The 22,470-nt window shown below is 46.4% G+C and overlaps 3 protein-coding genes across 6 annotated transcripts in view; 1 reads left to right on the top strand and 2 right to left on the bottom strand.

Annotated features, from left to right (window-relative positions):
* cpeb2 (cytoplasmic polyadenylation element binding protein 2) overlaps nucleotides 1–3,064 on the bottom strand; it is a 14,634-nt gene extending 11,570 nt beyond the window's left edge. For all 3 annotated transcript variants that reach the window (XM_035415072.1, XM_035415074.1, XM_035415073.1), the window contains exon 1: nucleotides 1,417–3,064. In XM_035415072.1, coding sequence (XP_035270963.1) covers nucleotides 1,417–2,685 — 1,269 coding nt within the window. In that variant the 5' untranslated portion in view covers nucleotides 2,686–3,064. The remainder of the gene's footprint in view (nucleotides 1–1,416) is intronic.
* LOC118225964 (tripartite motif-containing protein 16-like) overlaps nucleotides 1–11,934 on the top strand; it is an 890,716-nt gene extending 878,782 nt beyond the window's left edge. The window contains exons 1-6 of one of the 2 annotated variants that reach the window (XM_035415128.1): nucleotides 8,207–8,843; nucleotides 9,559–9,654; nucleotides 9,895–10,128; nucleotides 10,337–10,496; nucleotides 10,913–10,960; nucleotides 11,400–11,934. In XM_035415128.1, the coding sequence (XP_035271019.1) occupies nucleotides 8,253–8,843; nucleotides 9,559–9,654; nucleotides 9,895–10,128; nucleotides 10,337–10,496; nucleotides 10,913–10,960; nucleotides 11,400–11,929 (1,659 nt within the window). In that variant the 5' untranslated portion in view covers nucleotides 8,207–8,252 and the 3' untranslated portion in view covers nucleotides 11,930–11,934. Of the gene's footprint in view, nucleotides 1–8,206; nucleotides 8,844–9,558; nucleotides 9,655–9,894; nucleotides 10,129–10,336; nucleotides 10,497–10,912; nucleotides 10,961–11,399 lie in introns of those variants that run through there. The other variant, XM_035415126.1, reaches the window with a different exon arrangement.
* Nucleotides 1–22,470, bottom strand: part of LOC118225953 (tripartite motif-containing protein 16-like) — a 972,804-nt gene that overhangs the window by 507,882 nt on the left and 442,452 nt on the right. The gene's annotated exons all lie outside the window — the stretch shown is intronic.

Here is a 22,470-nt window from a genome sequence, read left to right as displayed (position 1 = left end):
AATCGCACTGCTGCCACAATCCCACTGCTGCCACAATCCTACTGCTGCCACAATCGCACTGCTGCCACAATCCCACTGCTCCCACAATCCCACTGCTGCCACAACCCCACTGCTGCCACAACCACACTGCTGCCACAACCACACTGCTGCCACAACCACACTCTCCCTGTCTCCCCTTGCCTTCTATCTCCCTCTCTTTCCCTCTCTCCCCTCTCTCTCTGTCTCCCTCCCTCTTGCCTCCTTTCTCCCCATCTCCCTGTCTCTCCCTCTCTCTCCATCTCTCTCTCTCCCTCTCTTTCCCTCCCTCTCTCTCTCTCTCTCGCCTTCTTTCTCCCTCACCGTTTGCCTCGTATTGTGTAATTCTCACAGCTCCAGAAGTTACCAGAAAACAACTAAAATCCTTGTAATTTAGTAAAAGGTCTGTGAGTGTGCGCGTGTGTGTGCATGTATGTGTGTATGCGTGTGTATGTTTGTTTGTATGTGCTTATGTGTATGTGTGTGTGCGTGTATGTGTGTGTGTGTGTGTGTGCATGTATGTGCTTGTTTGTATGTATGTGTGCATGTATGTGCTTGTGTGTATGCATGTGTATGTGTGCGTGCGTCATGTTCTGAATGAGGTTTCTTCTTATATAAACATTGATGGTGACAAAATACATACCTAATTCATATATATGTATATATATATAATGTGTGTGTGTGCGTATTCATTCATGAGTCCTTCCTTTCGCCGCATCTTCCTCTCGTGCTCATCGCCGTTCTATTTTTAGCCCGGCTCTCCACGTTCGCTTAATCCTGCGGGCCGTGTTATTTCAGGGACATCATGTGACCGGTTTTCTAACGCCATCAGCGGACGGACGCAGTGGCGAACAGGAGGGGGCTAAAAGGGTTCGGGAATTAAATACGTGAAAGGGAGACCCGAGGAGGCGGCTTGTACAAAGCCGGCATTGTGCATTAATCACATGCAAACGCGTGCGCGCGCGCGCACACACGCATACACACACACTCCTCCCGTGCCCCTCCTCGTTTTCAAGGAAGGATGCGCAAAGCTCCGCAGTTCTGCAGCTGATTTTGGGCGCAGCGCCGGGCAGTAGGAGCAAGAGGGCCACTTTAAAATTCCGCATCAGGCTTGGAATTCGCTTCGGGATGATTTATGCAGTAGTGGCTACGCGCGCGCATCCCATTGTATGATCCAGAACCGCCATGTCCGTTTGCCACCCCCAACCCCCCCCCCCCAACCCCCCCCCCCCCCAAAAAAAATAAACCCGTCCCACGGTGAACTACAGTGAATCACGACAATGACAGTGGCTGAAACTGCCGTACAACAAATTTGTCGTTTTTGTTCATATTTGCGCATTACGCATTATTGCCAACAATGCATTAGTAGCCAGGTAAAGGGGGGCGGTAGGAGACGCGCACCTGGTGGTGGTTGTAGTTATTCCGCTGCTGGAGAAACGCGCCCTGGTGGTGGTGGTGCATCTGGGGACTGCCGGGGCTCCTCCGGCTCTGCTGCGGCGGGGGCACGCTGATCTGCGGCGAGAACGGGCCGCCGAAGCCGTGCACATTAACCCCCGCGCAGGGATTAGCTGACACCGGCGAAAAACTCTGGAAAAACGCCGGGTTAACCGAGGAAGGGATCCCCGGGTAGAAGCCGCTGTCGGCTTCGGCGCTGTGGACCTGGTTCAGCGGGTTCGAGTGGTTCGGGTTTGCGGAGTTCGTGACGGGTGGCGGCGGCGAGCTTGTTTGCACGGACCACGGGGTTCCGAACACGGGCAGGGTCGGGGACGCGGAGCCGCTCGGGTTCTGGTGCGGGTTCTGCATCTCCTGGTTCTGAATGGCGGTGAAACCAGCACCAAGACCTCCGGGCAGCATGTTAGCGCCGCCGCCGCTGCTGCTGCCATTGCCGTTGTTGATGAGGTGGGCGGTGGGGGAGTCCATCTGGATTTTAAGCTTGTTTGGATTCACGGAAGACTGCGACGGCGACGCGGCAGCCACCGCATTGGCTTCCGTCTCCTCCACCGACGCGGGGTTGATCTGAACGGGACTGGAGTCCAGGCTGCGGTCGGACTCGGGGATACCTTGGCGCTGGTGGCCGAGGGCAGCGTACTGCTGTTTGTGTGTCAGGTGACCGAGCTCTCCTCCCGGTGGGGGCGGCGGCGCGCTGCTGAATTCTGCCCGCTGCGGATTGATCTGCTGTTTGTTCAGCCCTTGCTGAAGGTCACAGATCTGCTGCGTCTGGCCGAATTTGTCTTGATTTACACTCGCCCTAAAATCGGACAACTGTTGCTGACTGTAGTCCAGGACGTTCTGGCGCAGCTGGTCGCTGAAATCGGGGCTGCCGTTGTGGTCGCGGTTGTCGCTGTTGCCTGGTTGCTGTTGTCCGGTTTTGTTTGCTGCGCTGTCGCTGTTGTTTTTCTCGGTTGACGGAGGTTGCTGTGCGATTTTCACCCCAGCGACGAGCTCATCCTGCATGTTTTGCTGATGGGCAGCGGCTGGCAAGAACAAGGAGGACGCGGCGGCAGCGCTTCTGCTGGTGGATAGCGACAAACCAGTGACAGAAAACGGAGATTCTCGGTTACTCGAAACCGAAGAGAGAGTCGCGTACGACCTGAAAACGCCTCCCAAAAAGACCGCAGAGCTGTTGTTAATGTTAGCCGTTTGTATCAAGCCGAGCCCGTAATCACCCATTTATTTATGTAAAAAACAGGCTAGAGGTTCGAAAGTGTTAAATAACGACTCTATATTCCCGTATTTCTTTATAAGGACAATAAACAATAAGGAGTGGGCACAGCAGCCTATAAATTATTAGACTATTTATGTAATAGCGAGAGAGGAGGGGTTTAGATTGGAGCCTGGGCGTTTCAATTATAAATGTTCAAGTCTTTCGTTAAAGTATTTTGCTGATTTCCTTATTGTTTTGATAGGCTATATCGTGGGTTATTCTGTAAAAAGATTTCCGGCTCAATTTAGCCGTTCTATTAGCCTGTCCTTTCCGAATACCCGTGCCTGCCCCCTCCTCTCTTCGCCGGCTCGGCTGCTGCAGCGGAGCAAAGAAAGTCCTACATGACGTCACCGCGCGTCATGATATACGCAGAGCTCCTCCTTCCGTTCGTGAACGACAGCGCCACGAGCAGAGCTGCAGAAAGCCGCATTGTTTACGTCAGTCGTTTATTATTCATAATGCGCAGTGTACATTGTCATGTCTTTTTGAATATTAAGTAGCGGGTTTTTTTTTTTGTGAGTGCGTCTAACCCTTTGCGGTTTTTGAGCAGCTCTACAGGTAAGTGCAGCGGAAATAGGAGACCCCCTCCTGTCATCCACTGACGTGGCCTCGCACGCGAACAGACGCATTCATCTGGCGCCGCGGGCAACATCTAAACAAGCCGGTACTTAACCGACTCATTCCCCGCCAGAACTCTGGATTTGTTACCGCCAGCAGCATCCTGTAATTCTTTATTTATTAGTGAAGTGATGTAGACCTACTACGATCTTTGCTGGCAAAAAACTAAATAAGAATATTAACATGTGGCTATTTAACACTTGCAATATCAATCAAATATTCTGATGCAAGTGCAAAGGCAATAAGAACATGAATCTTGTTACTTTGCGCACCATATTGGGTCATAGTCTATAGGCTACCTTGCCACAGTCATGAGCTCTAAGACTGACTGAATGTGTTTGTGCATAAAAAAATGTAAAGAAATGCCGTTGGTGGATGCAGATTCGCATTTGATGGGACTCTTCGATATCTTCCAAAATTAAAATTAAACAATTAAAAAATATATCAATTAACCAGCGGGGCCTGGTTTGAGTGCTCCATTAGCCAAGATCTTGCAACCAAAAAAAAAAAAAAAACACAGAGGCAAGATTTCGTAGTCCATAGAAGGGGCAATGTATGCATTGGATCTGTAAGTTCCGTCTTCTCTTTCTGTGGTGGTTTGGAACAGGAAGTGGAAACAGATGCCTCCAGCACATGGTCGCCATGGGATCTGTATGTTACAGTTCGCCCAACTGTGTGGTCAAGAGCTCATACAGGACCGAGGAAAACAAACAAACAAACAAACAAACAAACAAACAAAGAGGGCTGCCTACTTCTAGACACACTCACACTAGCGCACACACACAGACACACACACATGCTCACACTCTCAGACACACACACACACATGCACACACACACATGCTCACACTCTCAGACACACACACACACATGCACACACACACATGCTCACACTCTCAAACACACACACACACATGCTCACACTCTCAAACACACACACACCCGCACTAGCACACACACACACACACTTGTACGCACACACAGACACGCCCATGCTCACACACACACACACATGCTCACACTCTCAAACACACACACACCTGCACTAGCACACACACACACTCACAGACACGCCCATGCTCACACACACACACACTCACAGACACGCTCATGCTCACACACACACACACACACACTGCAGCATCCTCTGGTCTACAGTAAGTGCTGCGGTCCATTACGTCCTGCGTTTTAAAACACAGATTCTAAGAGAAGCACCATTCGCTGGGATCCAGCACAGGGCAGCCAAACGGGGGGGGGGGGGGGGAGGAACACTGATGCCAAATTTCCATCACAGTGACGGTGTAGTGCCTCTCAGACAGCATGGTGTGAGTCTGCTGAAAGGTTCACATCTGGCCCCAAACAACTTAGATCAAAACAATCCCACAGCATTTAGGGTGTTTATGATGTGTACCTGTACAGTGTAATTACATCAGGGGTAGACTGTCTCTCAGGTGTAAGAAGTATACCTGCATAGTGTAATTACATCAGGGGTAGACTGTCTCTCAGGTGTAAGAGGCACACCTGCAGAGTGTAGTTACATCAGGGGTAGACTGTCTCTCAGGTGTAAGAGGCACACCTGCAGAGTGTAGTTACATTAGACTTAACTGTGTGTGTGATTTTGATATTATTTGATTTGGAAGAAGAACAGTCACTCAGCCACAGCAATGAGAAAAAGAGCTGAGTGTGTATCTCATACGTTTCCAATGTTGTTTTCATTGATGTTGTGATTATTTTTTATATTATTTAAGTTTTGAATTTTGCTGCACCATAGAGGGGGTGTTCGCCCCCCCCCCCCCCCCCCCCCCCCGACCCCCTGCAGTGTAACCTCCACCTCTTCTTGATTAGCTTCGTTCCTCCACCCCTCCACCCACACACTATCAGCTGTCTGTCCCATCAGCATATACACCCTCCCCCTCCAGCCAGACTGGGGTGGGGTGTCCTGGCCAGTTGCCCCAGATGGACCCCCCCCCCCCTCCCCCCACAGGGGTAGGGGCAGGTGTGACGGCCGTGCCTTCTGCTGAGCCGTCATTGGCTGTAATTAGCCAGGCTAGAATGGGGGGGGGGGGGGGGGGAGATGCCAGCTGCCAGTCAGAGCCTCGTGGGGGGGCCCATCCCCCACCTCCCCCACTTCCAGCTGCCCTGGTGATGCACACACAGAACAGGGCACCTGTTACTGGGGGTAGAACACACCTACACCCCCACACTGCACCCACACTCACACCCCCCCCTCCCCCACACACACACACGCACGTACACATACTCTCACATACGTATACATACACACACACGCACGTACACATACTCTCACATACGTATACATACACACACACACACATACTCTCACATATGTATACATACGCACACACACACACACACACACACAGACACACACGCACGTACACATACTCACATACATGTACATACACACACACATGCACACACACACTCACTCACACTCACTCTCATACATATATGCCAGTCCCAAATAACTGTCTGCATTCTAAAAATCAGAACCAGGAACAGAAGCTCTCCGGACCGAAATCAGCAGGTACCCGCACTGTGTGAAACTGCATGTAATGTACCCCCAAAATCGAGGCCCCACTGTGACAGCCTTGGGCATGATGAGAGAACATGCACACACACTTCACCTGCTGTCTCACAGGACAAACCAGGACACCTGTGTGTGTGTGCGTGCAAGTGTGTGTGTGTGCGTGCATGTGTGAGTGTGTGTGTGTGCGTGTGTGTGTGGGGGGGACAGCTGCAGTGAAGGTCTTAATGAGAGAAGTATTTGGAAATGGGGCAGAACGAGAGAGAGAAAGAAAGGAGGAGCAGCAGAGGAAATGAGAGAGGGGGATGGAGAGAGGGAGGGGGGCAGGGAAATAAAGGAAGAGTGGGGAACAGGAAGAAAGAGGTGAACAGGAAGAGAGAGATAGAGGGAGAGATAGGGACAGGGAGAGAGAGAGACAGAAAAAGTAGGATAGAGGGGGACAAGGACAGCGAGAAAGAGAGAGTGATAGAGGGAGAAGGGGGGATGAGGAGAGAGAGAGAGCGATAGAGTGAAAGGATGATGTGTTTGTATAAAGGTGCTCCCAGCTCCTGTAAGCACCGTCATCTGTCTCCAGTTCGCAGTTGCAGCTATTGTTGCCGCGGCGACAGGTAATCTGCATGCCCCATTGTCTGCTTGATTAGCACATGTTTTTTAGCCTGGGGCGGGGGGGGCGGGGGGGGGGGGCAGGAGAGGGGGGAGGTTGTGTCTAATTTGACATTATCTCAACAACCATCCCCTTTGACAGCGAGATAGCAGTAAGCAACTAACACTCAAAACCAACATCACCCCCCCCCCCAATAACCCTCCCAGCCATCTTTCTCTCTTTTTTTTTGGGGGGGGGGGGGTCCCATATGCCATGATTGTTTACAAGAAGAATAAAATAAAATAAACAAATAGTTGTGGTGACACGCCCTGTGGCAGTCTGTGGTTATTGCTGTCTGTCGATTGGCTGTTTGATATGATGCATTTTAAAAGGAATAGTTCACTTCCTAGAGTTCATTTTTACATAACTTCAGTTCTGGTGATTATGAATGAGTGCTCTGTGCTTCTTGGTGATGTCACACTTTGTCCTCCTGAGACTAACACTGATGTTCTCCACTACTGTACATCGCTCTGGATAAGAGCCTCTGCTATGTGTCTGTAATGTAATTGATCAGTAGCTTGGCTAACATTAGGCATTAACATTAGCCTTCATGGGGGATCCAACATGGCAATAAATGCATTAAGGGACAAAGCACATTTAAAAAAAACAATTTCTAAATTCAATCCCTGATATAAATTTGGCTAAAAATATTTGACGGTATCCTCCTTTATGGGAGTGAAATATGGGGACCCTTATTAAAAAACATAAACAAACAATGGGGTGAAAATCAAAAAATTTTCACCTTGAGTTCTGCAAAAAAAAAAAAAAAAAATTACATGTCCACAGAAATATCCCATGCAATGCGTGCAGGGCCGAATTCCCACTTCTGTTGACAATTGCAAAAAGAGCGCTCAAATTCTGGGTTCATCTGAATCAGTATGAGCCACACCGCTACCCGCACAAGGCACTGAAGACCAACCAGCTCTATCCAGACAGAGAACCTACTGGGACATCAAAAAACAATTTTTACAAAATATACAAGAAAATACCACACCCACTACATTCAGAAAATTTGACAAGACCAACAGAAAACCTGTACATTGACAATTGGCATGAAGAAACAAAATGAAAAATGAAACAATAAACTGGAAATATACCGTGCTCTAGGCTGAGATTATTCCCCGGTCAGTTAAAAACCAAAAACAAAGGCACACATTAACAATGTACACTGTTAAAGCACTAAGCATGGGTTGTATTGTTCTCTCTCTCTCTCTCTCTCTCTCTCTCTCATTCAAATGTGCTTTATTTGTATGACAAGTAAACTTGCATTGCAAAAGCAATGGGACATACAAAATGACAGACAGACCCCTTAAAAAAATGAAAAACAGTAAACCCCCCATACACACGTGATTGTGTTTGTGCATGCTGAGGGTGTCAAGTATAACTCTGCACTCCCTTTAGAAACTGGCTACTGGCTTCTCCCAAAAGTATGTAAGTAGATGAATTCAAGTAAGCATGAAGTGCAGGTAAATATATTCCATGTTTCTGCACATTCATTCAGTCGTCACCATGCAGGTTGCTAAACAAATAATCACCGCCCTGTCATATGTGTGCTTGTGTGTGTGACGTTGATGAGTAAATCTCCACTCTCTGCTCAGCCTGGCCTCAGTCCAACACCACACCCCCTGCAGCTGTGGGCAGAACCAGGAAGTCACTCCCCTTCTCTCTGTCACAGTTTCAGAGAAACGAAACTTAACTCTGTCTCTGTCAGTGTGAGCAGTAAAATGGCTGAAGGTGGAGGTTTACTGGATCAGGACCAGTTCAGCTGTGCGATTTGTCTGGATCTACTGAAGGATCCGGTAGCTATTCACTGTGGACACAGTTTCTGTATGGACTGTATTAAGGGCTACTGGGATCAGGATGATCATACTGGTGTCTACAGCTGTCCCCAATGCAGACAGACCTTCACTCCAAGGCCTGTTCTGGGCAGAAACACCATCCTGGCTGACGTGGTGGAGAAACTGAAGAAGACAGGACTCCAAGCTGCTCCTCCTGCTCACTGTTACGCTGAACCTGGAGACGTGGCGTGTGATGTCTGCTCTGAAAGAAAGCGCAAAGCCGTCAAGTCCTGTCTGGTGTGTCTGGCCTCTTACTGTGAAACGCACCTCCAGCCTCACTATGAATCTCCTGCCTTTAAGAAGCACAAACTGGTCAAAGCCACTGGAAACCTGCAGGAGAAGATCTGCTCTCATCATGACAAACTGCTGGAGGTTTACTGTCGTACTGATCAGCAGTGTATCTGTTATCTGTGTACGATGGATGAACACAGAGGCCATGATACAGTCTCAGCTGCAGCAGAAAGGACTCAGAAACAGGTAAGGACTGGACCTTTTTAAGATGGTTCATATTATAAAGACTCATTTCACTTTATCACATATCATACTATTTTAATAGCTGCTCTGAGAATGGGTTGTCAAAGCTTTTTTACCACAGGTGTGTTTCAGTAAAATTGTACAGGGACTTGATCTCAGGTTTCAGATCCACATTGATAACGTAGGGAGAGTAAGAATCAGAGTAGAAAGTGAACACTAGTCTTCTAAGATATCTACTGTGACCTCACTCTGGAGGGGTTGGTGATAACAGCCATGTAGATATACATGTAGATATATAAGTAGTATTAGTAGTAATTAGTAGTATAATGCGTAAAGAACTGGTCTCGTACCCTGAAGGCCACAGGTTCGAATCCCGAGTAGGATACTGCCATTGTACCCTCCAGCAAGGTACTCAACCTTAACCTGTATATATATATATATATATATATATATATATATGTATGTTCAGTATATATCCAGCTGCATAAATGGGTGAAATGTAAAAGTTGTGTAAATCACTCTGGATAAAAGCATCAGCTAAATACTTGTAATGCAACAAGTCCGCAATTAACAATAAAATAAAATAAAATGACAGGATAGTCAAAACGAGATGGAAATAAAATTTAAGATAATTCCAAACATTACAATGGCCGACACAATTGAGTTGTCATCATACAATAAATATTGTTTTAATAGGCAAAGAAAAATTTTTCCACAGAAGCAGCTGGGGGCAACACAGAGTAAATTCCAACAAAGAATCCAGGAGAGAGAGAAGGAGCTGCAGGATCTGAGACAGGCTGTGCAGTCACTCAAGGTGGGTACTGACCAGGGGAGAAGACAACAGCTGGCTGCTGGAAGAGCCATTTCAGGGCTCAGTCAGGGCTCTCCTCCAGTCAGCCAGTTAGGAGCCCAGTGTTGGGTCACTTTCCAGCCCTGTGGGGCTCAAACCCACTGAGCCACACTGTGGGGAACAGGCTGCCTGGGGTCCCAGTAAGAGCTGAGTGAAAGGCCTAGTTAAAATGTACAGCCCTCCTTTCTCTGTGTCTCCTAACAGCGCTCTGCACAGGCAGCAGAGGAGGACAGTGAGAGGATCTTTACTGAGCTGATCAGCTCCATTGAGAGAAGGCGCTCTGAGGTGAAAGAGCTGATCAGAGATCAGGAGAAGGCTGAAGTGAGTCGGGCTGAAGGACTCCTGGAGCGACTGGAGCAGGAGATTGCTGAGCTGAGGAGGAGAGATGCTGAGCTGGAGCAGTTTTCACACACAGAGGATCACATCCAGTTCCTTCAGGTAACATCACTGGCTCTCTGACAGTCTGCACAATTTAAATTGTACATACATGGTGAGGTGCGTTCCTCATTTACAATGATTTGCTCTTCAAATCTATGCAGAAATCTTTTATTGAGACTCTTCTGTATGTCTGTGTGCCTGTATGTCTCTGTATGTGCCTGTATGTCTCCCTGTCTGAATGTCTGTCTTTCTGTCTGTCTGTCTGTAGAGCTGTCAGTCTCTCTGTGCTCTTTCTGGACCTGAAGACTTCCCCAGCATCACTGTCAGTCCACACGTCTTTTTTGAGGCTCTGAGGAAGTCTGTCTCTGAACTGAAAGAGCGACTGGAGGACGTCTGCCAGGCGGAATTAGTGAAGATTTCTATAACAGGTTATTACGGCTGAAATACTTTTATGTTTTATCACAAAGTTTAAAGTTTTTATTTCAGCATGGAAGTTACATTTTGCACCACTATCTTGTTCTCTGTGCTCCAGGTTTTTACCTTACTAGCACCAGTTAATTTACAGCCCTGATCAGATATTCATCATCTTATCTTGAGCCATTATTTTCTCATTTTTAACTAAACTTATATGGTCTAGTCATGTTTTCAGCAGGTCAGGTGTAGGTGATACTGTGTAAACACCACGGCCCACCGCTTCACACCACCACTGCTTCCCCTCTGAGGCACTTCCCCCTCCGCTGGTTTCCTGGGGTAAACCCTGGTCAGAGTGGGTTAGTGTTAGCGAGGGACATTCATAAAATAAGCTTTTGGAAATTAAGCTTTCTTCTGATCTCTCTCTTTATAGTGGGAGAAGACAATATTGTGCCCAGGACCAGAGAGGACTTCTTACAATGTGAGTCTGGAATTAAACCTTAATTAAAACAATGAAGCAAGAAGAGATTTTGAGGTAATATGAAGAAAAAATGATTTTTAGAATGTTCTACATTCATAACAGACTTGCTTTAGGGATCTCATACCTCCTCTCTGTGAATTAAGCTGAAGGCATCCTGGTATTAAACATATGGATCATATATAGTAATCTATGTCCTACAGTAGGGCTGTGTGAAGAAAGTTACAAGAAATATATGGATTAATATAAAAATGATTTAGATCATAGCAATAATTCAGTACAAGAAAAATTGAGGAAATAAATAAATTAAGTGAAAACTAACTGAAAAATATACCATCAAGTATAAAAAACTAAGTGCGCACAAAAACACATTGAATGAGAAAACATAAAAACATGTGAAATGTGTAAAATATGTAAGAGGAGCTCTCTTCTCCCCCATCAGATTCCTGTCGGCTCACTCTGGACCCCAACACAGCTTATCAAGAGCTCCGTCTGTCTGAGGGGAACAGAGAGGTGACTTATGTGGAAGAGATCCAGTCATATCCTGATCATCCAGAGAGATTTGACCACTGGGCCCAAGTGCTGTGCAGAGAGGGTCTGTCTGGACGCTGTTACTGGGAGGCTGAGTGGAGTGGGAAGGGGGTTTTTATAGCAGTGTCATATAAAGAGATTAGCAGGAAAGGAAAGGGTCATGACTGTGCTCTGGGATGGAATAACAAGTCCTGGAATTTGTTCTGCTCTCCCTCCAGTTACTCAGCCAAGCACAGTAATGAGCGCACTGAAATCCCTGTTCCCCCCTCCTCCAGAATAGGAGTGTACCTGGATCACTGGGCAGGAACTCTGTCCTTCTACAGCGTCTCTGACACAATGACCCTCCTGCACAGAGTCCAGACCACATTCACCCAGCCCCTCTATCCTGGGTTTAGGTTTTGGGGAGTTGGATCCTCTGTAAAACTGTGTGATCTGGGATGAGGCAGCGAGTGAAGGGAAGATCAGCTGTAATTAAAGAGAGGGAAAAACTCAAATGAGACAGAAAATGAATTAAATGTACTTAACTCAAATTATTAAATAAATGAAACAATGGAATGAGTGATTGAAACAAAAATAGAAGGCGGCTCGATGCTTTGAAACGGCCCAAAATTTTCAGCCCAACCCATCATGACCCCGCCTTCTTTTCAGCCCAACCCTACATGACCCCGCCTTCTTTTCAGCCCAACCCTACATGACTCCGCCTTCTTTTCAGCCCAACCCTACATAACCCCGCCTTCTTTTCAGCCCAACCCTACATGACCCCGCCTTCTTTTCAGCCCAACCCTACATGAGCCCGCCTTCTTTTCAGCCCAACCCTACATGACCCCGCCTTCTTTTCAATCCAACCCTACATGACCCCGCCTTCTTTTCATCCTGATCCTGGACAGACTCTGTGTGTTGCAGTGTTTTGAAAGTCCAGCCCAGTCTGAACCCGAATTTAACACACAGACACTGTAGTTTGGGGCATCATCGGTGTTCTGATTGGAGAAGATGCAGTTGATGTCTGGGTGGGATCAGTGGATGGAGTTTGGAGGCGGGGCTTGTGCAGTGTGCTAACGTTAATGCTCCTGTTTTACAGCTGCTGTATATAAGCAGGGCACCACAGTATTAGCATTTTACAAACCCCACGCTTTCGTCTGCAGCTCAATCATAACACCGTGTAAAAGTTTGTCCAGACCTCAGATTTTCCTTTCGATGGCTGCTGCCTCACTTCATTCTCCCCTGACTATAATTTCTTTCTCCCTGGCTCTGAGGTGTCCATTCTGTCACTCACAGAGCTCAGCTTAAGCCGCGTTTCCACCGCAGGAACTATACCCCGGAACTAGGAACCTTTTGAGGAACTCAGTGCGTTTCCACCGCAGGAACTAGGGTCTAAATTTAGTTCTGGGGGCTTTGTTTTACCCCCCAAAACGTTCCTGTTCGGGGGGTAGTACTTTCCGAAAGTACAGGAACCTTTTGGGTGGAGCTTGCAGCGCTGAACATTTCTGATTGGTCGAGTACTCGTAGCATTTGTGTTGTATTTATTTTCCGCCATTACCCGCCATGTTTGAAAATATGCAGCGGCAAACCAATTTATTTTCATAATAACTTCAAATCAAACTTGTATGTTATGCGGCGCAGTAGCCTACTTTTGGTTATAGCCTGTCAACGTCTTGGAATTATAACGTGTGCTCTTCTGTTCTTTTCTTGCTTTAGTATTCGTTTTATAAAATGCTAAGCATTCGTGCTGGGACAGCATATTACGTAGGCTACCAAAACATTCAAACGGATTAATTCGGTTGCTGAATATTTTCTTCCGGATTTTCTTTGTTAGCCCGTTGTAATTGACTCAAAACGTTTGATACAGTTATGTGAGGTATGCGGTAGTTCTGCATAATTAACATTGGTGATACAGTACAAGCAAACTGGAAATCACCTTCCGCACTTTTTATCCGGGTAAAATAACAGGTTAATTCTAGTAATCTTCCCTTTAGCTTTTTCAGACTGCCGTAATTTTACTCAATTTTACTGCCATTTTTCAATTCCACGAAAAGACCAGGAAGACTATGGACTCATTTATGGTGCATGGTTCGCATCTGGAGGGCACACTTCGCTGCTCGGCTAGCAGTAACTTCGAAGGAAAGCAAACGGTGGCTGTACCACTACTAATTTACATTTTCACGCAAGTCCGAGTTTTCGTTCTATTCTTGTCATTTTGCGATTAGCCTATATGGAATTGACGACGAGAAAGTAATAAAACAGCAAATTGTTTACAACGTGTGCATGTTTTCTGCTGTTAATGAATGTGTTTGAGAGGATATATGAAAATCAATAAATACAAAAGTAACCATATATAGTCATTGTTGGTAACCCGTTGTATATAAGTGGAATAAACCCCCTCGGGCTGTCCCGGTTATTAGAAAATAATGTAGGCTACTTCGGTGGTAGTATGGCGTTACAGAAGAAATCATATGACAGATGGACCGACGACAACGTCAGTGGGCTAATTTGCCTAATCTTCGCGGTACTTTAGACCCCGGTGGAAACGCAGACAACCATTGGCTGAAGGAACCTTTTAGTTCCTGGTAAAGTAGTTCCTGGGACTGAAAGTTCCGGGTAATTTCGGTGGAAACGCGGCTTTAGACTCTCTGGCCTACAACTGCCATCCAGCTCACACAGCGCTCTGTGCTCAAAATTTAAAGGGCCAGCTACAAAGGGTCCAACCCCAACCAAGCCCTGCATAAAATGTCAGAATCAGGGCGTTCTGGTCAGGTTTTTTCAGACCTGGGTGAAAATTACAAGCTCTACGGTGGTGCAGTGACTTGCATTGTCGCCTCATGGCAAGAAGGTTTTGGGTTCGAATCCCAAGGGCCTTTCAGTGTGGGTTTCCTCCCATTGTTCAAGGACTCCAAATTGCCAGCAGGAATGAGCGAGTGAGTGAATGCTGTGTGTGCCCTGCGATGTATTGGCAACCTGTCCAGGGTGTATTCCTGTCTCTTGCCAACTGCATGCTGGGATAGGTTCCAGCACCCTCTGCAACCCTGACCAAGAATTAGCCATGTAAGAAAACAGATAAATGGGTGGAATAAAAAAAGATAAAACTTAAGTTTTGTTCACATTTATGCAGACCCTGTCACTCTAATGCTTGTATTCCAATATTATAGTCAGCTCCATAATGTTTCGGGAAAAGACATATTTTTTCTTTAGTTTACTCTGTACTCCTCTATTTTAGATTTGTAATCAGCGTATTGACGTTCGGTTAGACTGCAGATTCTCAGCTTTTATTTAAGGGTATTTTATGCATTTTGGTTTCACCATGCCACACATTACCGTGAGTGGGATATGTCAGAGCATCATGGTAATGGCGTTTATATGGAGGTGCTGCTGTAAAATCATTAAGACACTTTTGGTTTTATGGCTGTTGTTCTTTTACATTATACTGGGGTGTGTTGGGTTCTACACACTGTGATTGTTTACAAGAAGAATGAAATAAACAAACGGTTGTGGTAACACTCCATGTGACAGTCTGTGGTTATTGCTGTCTGTCAATTGGCTGTTTACTGTCTGATATGATGCATATTAAAAGGAATAGTTCTCTTTCCGGAGTTCATTATTATACAAGGACAGTTCTGGTGATTATGAATGAGTGCTCTGTGCCTTCTTGGTGATGTCACACTTTGTCCTCCTGAGACTAACACTGATGTTCTCCACTACTGTACATCGCTCTGGATAAGAGCCTCTGCTATGTGTCTGTAATGTAATTGATCAGTAATTTGGCTAACATTAGGCATGTAGGAACAGGCAGTTCAGTAGCTGCCCCTTGCAGTGCTACACTGTACCAGACTCAGGTATATGAGTACATGGGGGAGTGGCTGACTGTTACAACACAAAATACACACCAGGTATGGAGACTCATTCAGTCCTACAGCCATAAGTTACAGTTCAGCATTTTATATTTTAGAAAAACAGTTTTGTGTTGTGTATTGTGGTTGTTTTCAGGGCAAGGACATGGTAACCAAAAGAATATTTCTTAAAAGAGGATAGTAAAATATCACTTGACATTAGAGCCACTAACAGGGAATCAGGAGGAGCAGGATATTGGCTGGACTCCAGTACACAGGCCAGTATGTAAAACAGCACATTCAAACTTTTCAACCAGAAATAAATTCCTGTTTATCACAGTACTGGCTTGTGGCCACTAGATGCCGCCATATTGTCGTGTTGGTGTCCTTGTTCTGTTCATTCGTTACATTGTATTCGTGTTTCAGTTCATTCTCACATGTTTTTGTTGTTTCTGCTCATTGTGTTCACCTGTGCCTTGGTGTATTTAAGTTCCTTGTGTTTATTACTTCTTTGCCTGCCTCTCGTGTTCTCATGTCTCTGTTAGTTTCTCCTCTTTGCAAGTTCTCTGGTTTGTATTTAGTTCTTGTCTTTGTTGCTGTTTGTTGATTTTCCTACTTGTTTATTAGAACCCTTGTTAGTTATTTTCTACATCCTGCCTCCTGCGCTCCTCCATCTTGTTTCCTTGCCCTGCCCGCCGTGTCAGCAGAACCAAGCCAAACATGGAACCAGCAGAGATTACCCAGCTTCCCAACGCTCTGGCTAATCAGGGCTCCAGCACTGGGCGTCAGGAACAGCTGCTCCAAGACACGACTGAGAGTCTGTAGAACCTCACCTCAGTGGTCCAGTGTTTGCCTTCACCTGCTGCTTCTGGAGAGAGTTCCCTGCTCCTGATGCCTCCTGCTCAGCATCGGGCTGCAGGGAGAACCCTTCTCCTGACTCTGAGCCACGTTTGCCCCCCCCCCCCCAGAAAAGATCTGATGGCTGTCCTGGCCGATTCCGAGGTTTTTTAACCCAATGCTCCTTGTCATTCGAGCATGCAACCCTCCAGTCTTCCTCCCGACCGGTCCAAAGTAGCTTTTATCATCTCCGTACTTCCAGGCAAGGCCGTTGCCTGGGCGACCGCAGACCGGGAACAACAGTCCTCGGTGTGTTTGGGCATTAACACGGTTGCCGTGGAGATGAGTAAAGGTTCTGATCAGCCTGTTGCCGGGCAGGAGGCAGCCTGTAGTCTAGTGACTTTGAAACAGGGTTCACGCTGTGTATCAGACTTTCATAATTAATTTCTCAGAGTATGGGTGGACTGAAGGAGCTCTTATGATTTTTTTTATTAAGGTTTATCTGAAACTCTGAAGGACGAACTTCCCACCAGAGACTGACCTACCGAACTGGCACAAGCTAAGCGCTCCGGCCATTCGCACCGACGGCCGTCTGCGAGGACGGGAGCTACAGCGCCGGTCCAGTGCAGGGCATCGTGGGACCAGTGCCTTCCAGTGCCTTCGCCTCCTCCTGCCCCGCTGGGTTCTCCCAATGGCCACAATGAGTATTTAGTCATGCCGTTTGAGTTGAGTTATTCTCCTGCTGCGTTCCAGTCGTTTATGAATGAGGTTCTACGAGATGACCCATCTGTTTGTCTTTGTGTACATTGATATTCAGATGTTTTTCCAGGTCACTTTCCAAACATATTAAACATGTCCATCGTTTGTTAAACCTGAGAAATGTGAAATTAATTCTGACCAAGTTTAATTTCTGGGCTTTACTGTTTCTTGGGTGCTCTGAAGATGGACCTGCATAAGGTTCTGGCGTCTCTGACTGGCCTCAGCCCTCCTCTGTCAGTGAGGTGTGGCCTTTTCTAGGCTGTGCACATTTCTACAAAAGGTTCATCAGACAGTTCAGCTCTGTCGCTGCTCCTCTAACCAGTCTCACCCGCTGCTCTGCTTCTGTGTTTGTGTGGACTCTGGGGGCGGAGTCCGCCCTCAGCTAACTAAAGAGGCTCCTGTGCTCATTCAGACCCCTCCCTGCCCTTCATTGCTGATGGACACCTCCCATGTGGGAGTGGGGAAGGTGCTGTGACAAAGAGCCACCAAGGATCTGCCAGGCCAGTTATGATCCGGGCTGCAGAAATGATCCAGGTGACACAATGGCATTCCAAAACGGCTGTTATACCCATTGTGACGTACTTAAAGTTTTGTTGCAGCGTCTGTTGCTATGCCGACGCTGGCGTGACAGATCCGCACCTGCACCTGTGTGCCTTGTTGACACACCCTCTTACCCTGGCTGAACTGAACCATCTTCAACCGGGAACTGCTAGCTGTCCAGCCAGCCCTGGAGGACTGGTGTCACTGGTTTGGAGGAAGCAGAAAAGGATTTTCTGGTCGGCACTGATCACAAGCACCTCGCCTACGTCCATGATGCCAAGAGGCTCCATCCTCACCAGGCCAGATGGGTTCTGCTCTTTAACAGTTTCAGCTTCTATCTCCTACCGTCCAGGTTCTAAGAGCAGCAGACCTGACGCAATGTCCTGAGTCTCCACTGGTAAGGAGAGGGATCCTCTCCCCATTGTCCCCAGTTACCTCAATATGACTCCAGTCACCTGGGGCACAGAGACCATGGTAGAGGAGGCACAAAGGAAGGAGTCTGATCCGGGGGGAGTTGCCCTAATAACCGGTTGTTTGTTCCTAAATCTGCTCAGGTTCTCAGGTTCTCCAGCAGGAACCCTCCTCCCATCTTATGGGTCACCCAGGTTCTGGGCTCAGCCTGGAGTTTGAGAAGAGGCGATTCTGGTGCCTGTCCATGGAGGTGGATACTCAAGCCTTCGTTGGCAGTACCTGCCAACAGGTCGTCCACTCAGCCTCCAGCTGGTCTCCTCCAGCCACTGTCTATATCTCCCACTCATGGTCCCACATCTCCATGGATTTAGTTCCCAGGTTACCGCCACCTACTGGGTTGGCCGCTGTGTTTATAACCGACAGATTTTCCAAAGCTGCTCATTTCGTGCCCCTTAAATTCCCTTCTACAGTGAAGGCAGCACTAAAGGAGTCTGGGGGTGTTTAATAACCAGTGTGTGTGCATGACTGTGTGCATGTGTGAGTGTTTATGTATGTGTGAGTGAGCTTGTGTGTTTGTGGATGTGATTGTATCTGAGTGTGTGTTTCTGTATGATGGAGGAGGGGGTTAAGTATAAATCTCCACTCCTTTTAGAAACTGGCAACCATACGTATGTAAGTATGTAAATTAAACATTTAATAAGGCTCAAAAATATGTCAATGCATTTCATGTTTCTGCCCAATCATTCAGTGATATTCATCACCATGGAGATTGCTAAACAATCACCACCCTGTCATATGTGTGTTTGTGTGTGTGATCTTTATGAGTAAATCTGCACTCTCTGCTCAGCCTGGCCTCAGTCCAGCACCACATCTCCTGCAGCTGTGGGCTGAACCAGGAAGTCATTCCCACTCTCTCTGTCACACAGTTTCAGAGAAATGAAACTTACCTGTGTCTCTGTCAGTGTTAGCAGTAAAATGGCTGAAGGTGGACCTGAACCCGGAGATGTGGAGTGTGTTTCCTGCACTGGGAGAAAGCGCAAAGCCATCAAGTCCTGTCTGTTCTGTGATGAATCTTACTGTGACACTCACCTCAAAATTCATAATGGACTCCACCCAGGAACGAGACACAAGCTGATCGATGCGTCTGGAAACCTGCAGGAGAAGTACTGCCCTCAGCATGACAAACTGCTGGAGGTTTACTGTCGTACTGATCAGCAGTGTATCTGTCTGCTGTGTGTGATGGATGAACACAGAGGCCATGATACAGTCTTAGCTGCAGAAGAAAGGACTGAGAAACAGGTAAGGACTGGACCTTTTTAAGGTGGTTCATATTATAAAGACTCATTTCACTTTATCACATCATACTATTTTAATAGCTGCTCTGAGAATGGGTTGAAACTCTTACACACGCATAATAACGGTTGTGCTTTGTTACAGTGAGGTCAGATCTTAGCTCATTCCCAGAGTATGTAGGTTTATGAACTGTGCTTTGTTGAATTTCATTAAAACATTTATTCAATAGACTTTATTTTGAAATTTGCCTTATTGAATTTTGTTTGTTTATTTACAAGATTTTATTCTGAAGTGTTTTAGACATATGAAAAAGCATTGAACAACATCGTGATTTCTATGCATGACATCTACGGTGTTAAAGCAGTAAGAGCAGGACGTGAACCCAAGTCAGCTCTCTGTGGCCCTGTACTTTGTATCCAGATATATCCAGAGTGTGTCTAGATTCAGTCGAGACGAATGTCAGTTCACACCTGGCATCAGAATGTGTCTCCACATGCATCTCGAGTGACTACTTGTGATCGGATCTCACTTCCCTGCTCAATATGCAAATAAACACGTACATCATTTCCGTTTTGCAAAGACCAAATGCGTTGTTGTTTTTAACCGGCGAGAGGCAGCAATGCACTACCTGTCATAGACGTATATACACCTGTGCCTAGTCTGCCGGAAATTAAAAGAAGAAGTTTGCAAAGACCTTGGCGAGTGGAAATCAGACAGCGTGTTTCGTGTGTACTCCATCCACGAGAATCCATTTTGCCTGTTGTTGTGGCTTCTTCTTGTTGTTTCGCACTTTAATATGGCGCCATTGGCGCGCCAGTGAGTACGTACTTCCGCTTACGCAGAGGGCGTCAGTTGACTAGGAGGTCCTTCAATGTGGCCCAGGACGCACTGCTAAAAGAATGTGGTCATATGTGACCCAGAACACCTCCGAATGTGGTCTGAGTGATCGGACCTCAGTGCGTCCTCAATGCGTCTTGGGTGCATTCACACCTGTAGTTAGAGCTGTCCACTTGTGATCGGGTCACCCAAGACGCATTTTAGTGCCAGGTCTGAACAGGGCCTGTGACATCCCCCTATTCACTCCCTGAATGGGAATCAACACGGCTGGAGCAGCTAGTTCACTCACACCGTTCAGAAGCTTTACCTGTAAGGCTAGTAAACTTCTACACACTGACCTACAATCCTATACATCAAACATGTTGCAGTACTTTATCATTTTTGGAAGATGAAAATGTGGTTGAAAAGTTGAATGGTGTATTATGATATGAAAAAATAATCTATCCACAGAAGCAGCTGGGGGCCGCAAAGAATAAATTCCTGCAGAGAATCCAAGAGAAAGAGAAGGTGCTGCAGGATCTGAGACAAGATGAGCAGTCAATCAAGGTGGGTACTGACCAGAGGAGAAGTTCAGTCTGGGCTCCCCTCCAGTAAGCCAGTGAGGACCCCAGTGTTGGGCCACTTTTCAGCCATGTGGGGCTCAATCCCACTGAATCACACTGTGGGGAACAGGCTGTCTGGGGTCCCAGTAAGAGCTGAGTGAAAGGCCTAGTTAAAATGTACAGCCCTCCTCTCTCTGTGTCTCCTAACAGCGCTCTGCACAGGCAGCAGTGGAGGACAGTGAGAGGATCTTTACTGAGCTGATCCGCTCCATTGAGAGACGGCGCTCTGAGGTGAAAGAGGTGATCAGAGATCAGGGGAAGGCTGAAGTGAGTCGGGCTGAAGGACTCCTGGAGCGACTGGAGCAGGAGATTCCTGAGCTGAGGAGGAGAGATGCTGAGCTGGAGCAGCTTTCACACACAAAGGATCACATCCATTTCCTCCAGGTAACTTCACGGGTTCACTGACAGTCTGCACTTTGTACATTGTACATACAAAGTGAGGCATTTTCTCATTTACAAAGATTTCTCTTGGCATCTGCATAGGAATCAGTATTGAGACAGGTTTTCTCCTGTCTGTCTATCTGTAGAGCTGTCAGTCTCTCTGTGCCCCTCCTGGACCTGAAGACTTGCCCAGCATCACTGTCAGTGCACACGTCTCTTTTGAGGCTGTGAGGAACTCTATCTCTGAACTGAAAGAGCGACTGGAGGACGTCTGCAAGGAGGAATTAGTGAAAATCCCTCAAACAGGTTGGAACTACAGAAATACTTTTTTCTCACTTCTTTCTTTTAAAATAATGAATGCTGACCTTAAGTGAATATAATCAACTGGACCATAAAAATGATGTAGAAAATTTGTGTAGCGGTGAGGTCTCTGTTGTCACAAACACACAATAAAAAATACACACACTTTAGCAGACAAACACCTGCACTTACACACACATACAGACACACAAAAAACACACACAGAATTACACATGTAATGTCTCTCTCTCATTCACAAACACACATACACGTAGAATTTTGATTATATAAAGAAGTCTCTAATGTTTCTGTTGCATAATACATCAGCAGCAGGTCACAGTGTCTGTTGTTCTGAAATTCAGCCCAAGGTAACAGTAACTCAGTGTAGAGTATGAGTATAGTCAGAGTACAGCCCAAGGTAACAGTAACTCAGTGTAGAATATGAGTATAGTCAGAGTACAGCCCAAGGTAACAGTAACTCAGTGTAGAGTATGAGTATAGTCAGAGTACAGCTCAAGTTAACAGTAACTCAGTATAGAGTATGAGTATAGTCAGATGAGTATAAAATCTAAGTCTTTAAAATTAGGTTTGATATGTTGCTGAATATTACAGTGTCAGACAACCTTGTTGGTTCTGTTATTTTCTCCAAAATACGCTACAGCTGGATTATCTTCAAATATGAATAAGCACTCAATGTGCTTCTAGTAATAGCTTCATTTAAAATGTTACTCGGACATTTGGAGAGTGAAAATGAACTTTTGTGAGCACCAGTCACCATAGATGTCCCCAAATACACCAGAATTGGACAAATGAAGGATAGCCGTTTTAAAACAATAAAAAAAACAATCCTAGCTAAATAACTAGGATTCTATAACATAATTTTTTTTTTTTTTAATGTGTACCTATTGAATAAATATGAGTAAGGGAATGTCCATTTCTGTCCTGTTATCAGAGTAAATAGTGCTGGTTTTAAAACCAGTGTTACTTCTGGCACTTGAATCAGATACTTTTTCAAAGAATTAAAAACTCTTTGGACAATGTCAGCTATGGAGAGCTGGTGGGGGCTCATATGGAGAGCTGGTGGGGGCTCATATGGTTAAGGCACCACGCTGTGGTGCATGGATGAGCCCCACGGTCTCAGATCGAATCCAGACCAGGTCAGTGCCGTCTGTGGCCCGGAGGTCCGTAGGATGACCTGCAA

The sequence above is a fragment of the Anguilla anguilla genome, chromosome 4 (assembly GCF_013347855.1).
Source record: "Anguilla anguilla isolate fAngAng1 chromosome 4, fAngAng1.pri, whole genome shotgun sequence".
Taxonomy (NCBI): domain Eukaryota; kingdom Metazoa; phylum Chordata; class Actinopteri; order Anguilliformes; family Anguillidae; genus Anguilla; species Anguilla anguilla.
This window is presented reverse-complemented; position numbering and strand designations above follow the sequence as displayed.